This window comes from Glycine max, chromosome 1 (assembly GCF_000004515.6).
Source record: "Glycine max cultivar Williams 82 chromosome 1, Glycine_max_v4.0, whole genome shotgun sequence".
NCBI lineage: Eukaryota > Viridiplantae > Streptophyta > Magnoliopsida > Fabales > Fabaceae > Glycine > Glycine max.
The window spans coordinates 37899082-37910015 of NC_016088.4; the positions used below are offsets into that span (position 1 = coordinate 37899082).

Here is a 10934-nt window from a genome sequence, read left to right on the forward strand (position 1 = left end):
CAGGATTCTTAACCCAAGATTTTAATGAATTTCTAACACAGATTTTTAAGATTTCAAAGTACTTTATGGATTTTTAAGATTTTGAAAGATTAATACATTTTAAACAAAAAAATAACGGAAGTTACAAAAGTGAATGAAAAAGATGATAAATAAATTATAATGTTTGAATAAAGAAAATAAAAACGATAGAAATTTTAAACCTTTTAATAACAAAGTCATTATTGCCTAAAAAAATAATAACAAAGTGATTCTCACTTCATGTTCGCCTAATTATTAGCATTTCTCCACATATCTGAACCTATATTAGTCCTCCATATATTAGCATCTTCTCGTTCCTGCTCTTGTGTTTGAACAATGGGTTCATGATCATTGTCTTCGTAATTTGGTAACACTGAAGATGAAGATGAAGACTCGTCAGTAGGTTCCACTGGAAATTCATCAGAACGACATTCTTTGCGAAGAAAATTATGAAGTGCTGCACATGCCAACACAAGCTCTGCTTGTGTTTTAAATAGAAATGGAGGTGCTGACTTAAAAATTGTGAACCACGATTTAAAAATACCAAATATCCTCTCAATCACATTCCTTAAGGATGCATGCCGAAGATTAAATAATTCCTTTTCATTTTCAGGGTCATTACCGTGACCTGCAAAATCTTGTAGATGATATCGTACACCTCGATATGGGGCTAAAAATTTGCGTCGATTAGGAAATCCACAATCCACCAGATAATACTTACCTTGGGGCACTTTAAGTCCATTCTTCCTTGCCAAAGCATCACTTAACACCTTGGAATCATGTGCTGAACCCTCCCACCCGCTAAGAACGTACATGAATTCCAAATCAAAGTTACAAGCAGCTAATACATTTTGTGATATATTTCCATGACGATCACGATAACTGCTTACATCTCGTCCTTTTACTGATGCGGGAATATGTGTACCATCAATAGCTCCAATGCAATCCTAAAGTGTGTGTATCAATAATCATAAATATTATTATAATAATCACAATTATAATTATAATTTTGTTATAATTAGATAATGATCACATACCTTAAAATAAGGATAAAACCTTGTGCTTTCCCTTATTTTTGCAGGCACAGTTGAGCCTGGTCTAACCATTAAATCAGGTGCTAATGAGTTCAGAGCTTTCAAAATCTTGTGAAAATTTTCACTTGTAGCAAATTGTGATCGGCCAAATGTATTGCGGATTACACAATATCGAGTGTTCTGGTCGACAATCTGTAGGAATGATGCAAGCATTTCTTCAACACAAATAAATCTTGTATCCTCCAAAGGTGTTTTTTCTCTTATAATCGTGTACAACTTTCGAAATACATCAGGATACATCCTATATACTTGTCGAAAGATTGCAGGATCATCGTTTAATGCTTTGTGTATATAGTCATATCCCCGACTAGTAATTTGTCGTCGAGTTAATGGACGTTCAATATGTTCACCACGCATCATATTCAAAAACTGATTTAATATATCTATTAAAGCATAAATTGCCATCACATATGTGTATGTGGCTTCATAAAATTCTTCATTTGTTTCCTCGTCATCTATATCTTCATCATTTGTATCTTCATTATATATATCTCCATCCATTTCTTCGTTCTTTATGTCATGGTCATGGTTATAAGTCAATATCAAAGTTAATATCAAAGTTAATACAAATTCATATATAAAATAAATATAACTAAAGTTTAACCACAACAATTTCACAAAATATATAACCTAAATACTTCAACCATAATAGTTCGACCAAAAAACAAACCAAATATTTCAACCAAAATACAACCATAATAGTTCGACCAAAAAACAAACCAAATACTTCAACCAAAATAGAGACCCAAAAGATATAGTTCAACAAACTCACGATGTTTAAAATAATATGTTAATAATAGATGATCAAAATATTAATTATTCCCTAACTTAAAGTTTATCCAAGATGAGCGTTCTTCCGGTGACATCTTCAAGAAAAAATCCTTTTTTGCTTTAGTATTTAACAATTCAGCTGTCTTGAAACGCGTTATGTCATCCAAATTTGGAATTTCTTTTATAACATCCCAAATAATACCCTCGAGCTCTCTATCTCTATCTCTATCTTTTTCTCTTTTCTCCATCATGTTGGATATTTTTTCAAAATTCACAGCAATAGTCACAATGCCAACAGAAAGATTTTCCAGAACGTTGCCTTGATTGTTGATCCCAACAGCGCTTGAACTCCCTCCATACTCGGATCTCCTTCGCTTGTGACAGTTTTGTTTTTCTATGGGAACCTCTGAATCTAAAGGGGGGTGGGATGGTGGACTTGGTTGGTTTGGTGATGGAGGCTGATATGCTGGTTCATAGTTATTTGGTGTTATGAATGTATCACTATTAGGATCATATGAAAATTCTTCTATCCCAACAGTTCTATTTTCTGGCTCAAAAGTTGTTGCATCAGTATCATCTGGATCTACTGATATAGAATTATTCCCGCTAGAAACTCCACCCCCAACAACGATCTTCAAATACTCATAATCAACCATACTTTTTCCTCGAAGTTTGCTGTGACTTGGGTGGGACTAAAAAAAAAATCATTGTTAATATACTACAAATATTATAATTTACTAAATTTATAACTATTAATATATTTTAAAGATTATGAACTTAGCTCACCTTTAAGTAATCTTTCCATACATCCTCATGAGCAGTGAAAGTTTTTCCAATTGGGTCCCATCCAAAGCCAGAGTTGTTGCGCATAAGGGTTGACATCATGTTATACTGGTTTCGAAACCACTTCATCCGACTCAAATAATGACTATAAGTTTTAGGGAATTTAGTTTTTGCATTGAGTTGAGGAAGTATTATTCGTTCTACATTTTGTTTGCTAAGTGACCCATTGGCATCACGCAATCCCCTATTCATAGCATCCACCAAGAGGTGCAACAACTCATTGGTATCCTCCATAGTCCAAGATACATAATTATCTTTGTCTCTACTCTTTCCTTTGTTATTTTCTTGTGAATCCCCCATTTGATCGCTAATATATATATATAAGAAACTAGTTATTTGACAAAAATAGTTATTGTTTCCTAATTGTCAAAAGTATAGTGACTATATCCCGAATAATATACAATTCAATAGAAAAACCAATAAAAAACTACCTAATAATAAAATAAGGGTCATGCTAACATGAGCACTTAGGGCACATGTTAAGGATACTTCCAATAGTAACTATGTTTTAAAAACAACAATTTTTGACTTTTAAAAAAGTAAATTGCACAACTTTCAATACAAAATTTCTATACATAATACACTAACAAGTGTCTTAAGGGCACATGTTAGCATTTTCCATAAAAATAATACTCATATATCATAAAATCATTTAAAAAAAAAACTATTAACAAAATAACAATAATAATAACACAATAACAATTAAAAAATTATTAACACAATAATAATAATAATAACACGCTGTCAAAAAAATAATAATAACACATTAATAATTAAAATTTTAATAATAACACAAGAAAATAATAATAATAATAATGAACGTTGTAAAAAAACAAGTTGAAGAAACAGAAAAAAAAAGAGTTTTTTATTTTGATTTGCATATACAGTACTAAAAAAAAGCAATATGAAATCTTGATGCATATCAATTGCCATTCTTTTGATGCATATTCATTGCCTGGACGTTGAAAACAATATGAATACGAAATCTTGAAGCATATACAGCACCCTTTTCTTTTGATTTGCGTAATATACATATAGTATGAACAATATTGACTATCGATTGCCATTAAAAAAATAGGTAAAATTGATTGAAAAGTTGTAAGAGAATGAACCTGGTAGTGGTTTGTGTCTTGTTCGGCAGGAGAAGAAAAAGTCTTTGGAAGATTATGAAAAGTCTCAAGGGTTTGGGTGAGATTGTTGGAGGAGTATTTTATGTGTATTTCTAACTAAAAAGTCTCTCAAAATCCATTCCACAAAAGAATCCATCAAAATCTATTTACTTTTGAATACCAAAAGACATTTTAAAAGTGGTAAGAAATCTCAATTGAATACCAACAGATTTTGTTACCCTGAAAAAAAAATCTTTATTGTCTTAATTGAATACCACAAGATTTGTTTATATTTTATAAAAGTCTTGATTGAATACCACAAGACTTTTTAATCATAAAAAAGTCTTTTAAAATCCTTTGAAATCTTAATCCAATACACCCCCTTAATTTGAACTAGAATCAAGGAAAATGTCTCATCGGCCATAAATTCGTCAGGCTTCCACATTGGGTGAATTGAATGTACTTGATAGCCATTTAGATCCGATAAAGCAATTCCATAGTCCTGGTGAATTCTTCAAACCTCCCTCCATCTTGTCTGCATCCAAAATTGATTTGCCAGAAAGCTCGAACTACAAAGGTGTTCAAGCTTCTCTCGCGGAAGTTTGATGTTTGTTTCTTGAACTCGATGAAACTCTTCCCTAGTGATGAAAACACTGCCTCCACTCTGATCTTAAGCATGAAAAGTTTTGTGAATTGGTGATTCCCTTTCTTCCAGTTCATTCTCATTTTAATTTTTGAACACTAGTGACAAGACCCGATAAACCAGTATGGGTGTAATGGAATTCACTCCCTGTACACATTAGAGATGCTCACAGTGCAGTAAGTTTGTAGTTTCCTGCAGCAAAATTTTCAGCAAAAAAGTAAAAATAAAAAATGAACAAAATTTCAAATGGGAGCAATAATAAAATAATAAGCAGTAGTTAGAGGCATGTCAGCATTTTTTAATTATGTGTCAGGATACCTGGCTGACATGCCCAATAGGAGCTGTAAAACAGAGGTATAGGCTAGGAATTGGGATCATCCCTTTCAATTTGGACAAATCCTGGGTGAAAGCATTGACATGAGAAACTAATGAAAATATAATAAAACACAAATCAGAAGAAAAAAAGAAGAAAGAACAAGTAATAACAAAGCTCTGAACATAATTAAAAGAAAAATGAGAAAAAAAAGAGTAAGACCAAAGACAATTGACCGAATCAGCATAGAGAATGATAAGAACAATAGTTTCTTGGTAAAGACTGAAATTGGTACTTTCCTTGACCACGATCTCCTTCCCATAACCTCTATTTTCCATTCGTTGTCCATTGTTGTTGTGTTTTAAATCATACAAGTTTTACAAAGATTACAAAATTGATGAAGGGCGTGGGAGGAACTATAAAATATAAGATTTAAGAAGATAACAACATCCCTGATAAATTTAATTGGCAATTTTCCAAAAGAAACAAGACAGGAACTGTAACTAGACAACTTTTTATTATTATTGCAAATCATGTATGGTGTGATGGTTAAGTTGGTTCGTGAACCTTTGGTATTAATACTAATGTCTAAATCCTTGTCAATGTTAGATGAATCCTCATAGAATAAGAAGCTTTAATGTCTTAGTCCACTTAATAGTTATTACCTATATCCCAACCAGCCAAGTCTTGGCTTAAGGCCCCTAAGCTCAGGGAATTGTTGGTGCTATCCTCCATACAGCACCATGGATCAATCTTATTCTCTTGATTTTTGCATAGTTTCCCTCTCTTCTAGTCCGAAGCACTCTGCATTATTTAGACCTTGCCCTAACACATCCTTCTCCTTTTGCCCTAGAAGATTAGCTTTGCACCCCTAAACACATGAGCTTTGGGTGTTTTTAATAACAGTTTCCTTGACAATAATGTTTCCCTCGATATATTATTTGTATAACTTTGCATTTCCTAATGCGATTTTGATTCAATGCTCTCATGTTACGAAGCATATCAAGCATGTGATTGAAACATATTGAATTGCATTTTGTTGACACAAATAAGCCAACCTAGGGGAAAATGGTAAAAGAAGTTTTTTACCATAAATATTAAGAAGGAAAAAACTTAAACATAGTTCCTTAGGTTCTATTGATAGTGTTCTCCAATTAGAATTGAAGTTTATTTGTTCTTTGGAGAAAATGACAGCAGGTTCAGAGATGTTAGTTTTATTGCAGTTGTCACTATTACAACAAGTGTATTTTATGATGTCAAATTGACGACGATTTTCAGAAATCGTCTTAGAAACAAAACGCGGTGAAAATTTTGTAAATAAGGACATCAATGGTTTTAAAAACTGTCGTCAAATACTGTGTTCAACGATGGTTATTTGAAAAACTCATGGTTGGCGCGCTCATCTTACTCACTCATCTTCCAGTAATTGTCATCACGCTCGTGCCTTCACTCACTCACCCTCTGCTCGTGCTCGTGCCCTTACTCACTCACCGACGACGACGACGCTTTAGTCTGTTCACTGCGACGATGCTTCAATCTTGTTCCTTGCGATGGTGCTTCACTCTCCTTCGTGCGTGCCCTCGCGGTGACTTCACTCTGCTTCACTGGAACTCGCATTCTCCGTCAAACGACAAAACAAGGTAAGTACGAATTATTACTTTTTTGTCTTTTGGGGTTTAGGAAGAAAAAGATTAGGGATTAGGTAGGAGAGATTAGGGATTATAAATTGTTAGGCATTCAGGGGACTTCTTAGCCGTGTCGAAGATTCAGGATAGGTGGGGAGGGTTTGAGACGTTAAAAAAGTGGGTGACTGGTTCTTTTGCTAGTTATACTGCTATTTGCTTGAAGGATGAATTGGGCAATTTATGGGTTGGTGAATCAGGGTACGAGAATGAAAAGGTACTGAACTGATTAAATTTTTTTTTTTATAAATCTTCTTTCTTTTTACTCTTAACATTATCCATTAATCATGTAAATGCCGGTTGAAAGGGAATTTTGTAATTGCTTCATTGTTGTTGGGGGTGGTGACTAAGCTATGTTCTATTTTAATTGATCATAGCACCATAATGTGTCTTTGTGCAGGCTGAAGAAATAATAGTGGTAGTTCCATGGGAAGAATGATGGGAATTGCCTCTTAAGGATGATTCCAATCCACAGATAGCATTGCTTCCCCTGAATCCAGAAATACGAGCAAAATTTAACTCCACTGCAGCATGGGAGTATGCTCGGAGCATGGCTGGCAAGCCATATGATTATCACAATATGATATTTAGTTGGATTGACACTGTTGCTGACAACTATCCTCCACCTCTTGATGCTCACTTAGTAGAAAACTTTTTCTTATTTCTTATTAGTTAACTGTATCATAATTAATAACTATACAATTGAACCAACAAATTTTGTTGTGAACAACATGTTATTTTTCCAGTAGACTACTATATATTTTATGAGATGGTTTAATTTTGAACTGGTTGCTTAAAGGTAATTTAAATCTTAAATGGGAAACAACCTAGCAAAGAATAGTTAGTTTAGTGCTTATGGCTTTAGAAAACAACTTACCAGTGGAGACACGGGTAAGATGACAATGGGATGGAAGGACAATGTTGCCATCAAGAATTTTAGTGATGCTACACTTACTGCTTTGCGGCAATATAATGCATGTTTTCTTTTACTTTTACTCGAGAAAGGGTTCTTTTTTTATTGCCTGTATTTGTGTAATGAGCCTAACAGTGCTTGAGGCAATAAATGTCTACACTGCCTCCGCCCTAACATTTCTCAAATACAAAGGAGGCACCAAATTAAAATGTTTTATTTATTAAGCTCGTAGGTGTAGATTTTGAGTGCAATGGAAGTCTGGTTCTGAATGGCATGTTCTCTATGCATGTAACTTCTGTCATGTCTATGTGGACTAGTTTGTAGCCAACTTATTCAGCAAATATGTGGAATGAAGCATTGAATAAGTAGTTAGGAATTGAGGTAAATCTTATTTAAAGATGTCAAATGGCTCCAAACAATATATAATAAAAATATCAAGTTTTTAATTGTGATAAAATGTTTGTAAAAAGATCTCTTTTTTCTGTTATAAATATGGTGAAGGAAGTATTAATGTATTATAATAACATAAGAAGAAAAATGAGGTTTCTCAGAGTTTGTGGATCACTTGATATATATGACGACATGTAGATATTTTTGATATCTTGATAATGGTTCTTACATAGACCTAAGTCACCTAACTTTTCTTCTTGCTTGGTCTAGGCAAGAGAGATGTGGCTACTGAATCTGTCAACTGCTAGAGAAGAAGGAAGGTATCTTTTGTCAGAAAATGATGGGAAAGAGGGTTAGTTTTGCATGTCACTTTGCCATATCACTAGATCCTTATTTAGCACTTAATGAAATTGGGTTCCACTGTATTTTGCTTTAAGATTATCATATCCTAAGGTGAGGATTGTAACTAGGTATCACTCATGTCCATATTTGTTATTTTCTTTGTTTCTATTATAAATTTCTGACGTGTATTCAGTTAAGCAAAGTAATAATTGTTCATTTAATTGAAGAAGAACTCACAACAAAGGTTAGTCATTTCTTGGCAATTGGCATTAAACTATTACATTTTTGGACTAGCTTTAAAAAATTTCTACTACACCTTTGGCAGACACGTGTTTAAAAACTATTTCTACTTTCTAATATGTATATGCCAATTGACATGTCTTTTTTGTAGTAGTGTGAGGTCAAACTATGGCATGCATGTGTTTAGGAGTTCTAATCCAATTCATTCATTCCTTTTTTTTTTCTTAGCATAAAATTGAAGCATTTTTTTAAAGTATAACTCAAAACCTAAGAAGCACGGACGCGGCTCATCACCAGCATGTCCCACGTCAAACTCGCACCAGGCATGCATGCGGTTACGACTCCGGTGCGACGTGGTGTCTGTCGCCTCCGCCGTCACCGGACACGGTTGAACAGTAAGACACGCGCAGTTGGACGCGGCCCATTAAGCCTTAGGTTTTTTTTAATATTTAAAAATGCTTATCAAAAGAATAGCTCTTCTGCGTTTTCTCCTTGTTGTTCCCGCAAGCGCCTCCATTGCTGCACAGTGCCGCGTCCGTTTCCTTCCCCGCGCAAGTAGGCCCTTGCTTCCTATTTCTTCTCTAGTTTTTTCTCGCTGCCTCTGGTTTTTCTTGCTGCCTCTGGTTTTCCTTCCGTGTTTAGTGTGGATTGTGTGGTTCCACTTTGTTCTTTAAATTTTTACACATTCTCTCTCTTTCTTGTTGTTATCCATTGGCTGTTATCCGCTGGGTGCTGGTGTTGCATGTTTCTCCACTTCTTTATTTTATTGTAAAAAACAAGTTTCTCTTTATTTTATCGTAAAAAGCAGGTAGGCCATTAAATGTACCCCACTTCTTTATTTTATTGTAAAAAGCAAGTTTCTCTTTCTTTCTTTTTCTGCTGCTTCTTTATTTTATTGTAAAAAGCAAATTTCAGTAGTTTTTGTGTTCACTTCATCATCAACATAAACTCACCATATTAACTGATTTTAGGAGACATTTAAATTAATAAAAAAAATTGATTAAACACTTATTTAATAAAATGAGATTATTGAAATAAAAATAAATTGAGTCTATAAGACGTTCATATCATAAGGCACATTTATAAGCTCAACAAAGCTCTCTAGAAGCTCTACCAAATCAAATGCCCCTATAATTGCATAGGCTTATTCTATTCCTAATTATTCTTTTCTAGATGTCTAAACTATGCTACATATTTTAAGAGCCATGTAAGAGAGAATAAATGAATAGCAGAAAGTTTAAATACTTGTCAATTTTGCGTGCCTTGTTAATCAGGCTGCACAAAATATGATTTATTTGCAATTTAAGGGTTGCCACCTAAATGACCAAAAACAAGGCTTCAGTGTTGCATGCATCGCCAATGAGTGTATTATGTAACTAGATTTCTCAAGAAGGGAAGCAGAGTGTGTTGGTCATGTTACTATTCTAGGAAGTTGGAAAATATGCAGCATTGTGTCAAGAGCTAAAAAATTTAAAAAGTAATTTTTTTTCTTTATTTTATTGTAAATCTTGTGATAATATTTTTTTGCAGATGCCATTAAAAAATTACCTTTCTTGTAATTTTTTTTTATTTTCTTACTTATTCTTAAAAAAATTATTTGCTAAGTAATTAAAGAAATAACAACATACATATTACAGAGGGAAAATTATAATAGATCACTTTTACATTAACTTTTTTTTGTAAATTCAAATTTTGAATGTTTCAGTTCATAAGCATTTCACACATGCCTATGAATTTGAATGTTTCTTTATTTTCCTATTTATTCTTAAAAAACTTATTTGCTAAAAAAGTATCTAAATTGTTTAAAAAATAAAAAATAAAACAAATAATTTACAAAAACTAAAATTATTTTGAATAGTCCTGTTTTGAATAAAATTAAGCTACAACATGGCCAATAAGACAAGAACAACATTGATTTGAAATTGCTTTTTGTTGTTTGTTTTTCACTTGTTTACATTGATTTTTATTTTTTTAAAATTGTTGTAGAGATGAGTGCTTCTAGTCCTAGTCAAGCTAAAGAACAAGATGATGATACCAAACCTTTATGGACCTATGTTACAAAGATAAAAAAGTGTAGCTGGTGGTGGAAATTATGAGATAAAATGCAATATTTGTGATTTTACCTTTAATGGGTCTTACACTAGAGTGAAGGCACACTTGTTGAAGATGGCAGGAAAGGGAGTTAGAGTTTGTCAAAAGGTAACAGTTGCCAAACTTATAGATTTGAAGAAGATAGACAATGAGGCTACATTGAGGGTGAAGAGGTCAAAAACAAAATCTATGTCATTGCCTCCGGTTTCTACTCAACACCAAATGGATACAAACACTCTTGGTGTTGATCCAAAAAAGAGAAAGACATCATCTGTAGAAAATGTCTTTAATTTGCAAGCTAAAGAGACACTTGATCATGAAATTGCAGTAGTATAGTTGTATTTAATTATGAAAAGAATGTGTTAAAAATACGTACACTAATTTATTTCTCAATTGAAGCAGGATGGAAACATTCCATATATGTGAGATTCAATCATCATCTTGCCAAACACAACCAAAATTTATAAAAAAAGTTTATTACTATT

General features: G+C 33.1%; 2 protein-coding genes across 2 annotated transcripts; both read right to left on the reverse strand.

Moving 5' to 3' along the window:
* Nucleotides 1-266: 266 nt before the first annotated feature.
* On the reverse strand, nucleotides 267-1613 carry LOC102668735 (protein ALP1-like). The gene is made up of 3 exons (XM_006573269.3): nucleotides 1362-1613; nucleotides 1056-1244; nucleotides 267-965 (listed from the first exon to the last, which is right to left on the reverse strand). The coding sequence occupies exons 1-3, from the start codon at nucleotides 1611-1613 to the stop codon at nucleotides 267-269; spliced, it is 1140 nt and encodes a 379-aa protein (XP_006573332.2).
* On the reverse strand, nucleotides 1474-3164 carry LOC102664533 (uncharacterized protein At2g29880). The gene is made up of 2 exons (XM_041009825.1): nucleotides 2670-3164; nucleotides 1474-2575 (listed from the first exon to the last, which is right to left on the reverse strand). The coding sequence occupies exons 1-2, from the start codon at nucleotides 3024-3026 to the stop codon at nucleotides 1925-1927; spliced, it is 1008 nt and encodes a 335-aa protein (XP_040865759.1). The 5' UTR covers nucleotides 3027-3164; the 3' UTR covers nucleotides 1474-1924.
* Nucleotides 3165-10934: the final 7770 nt, after the last annotated feature.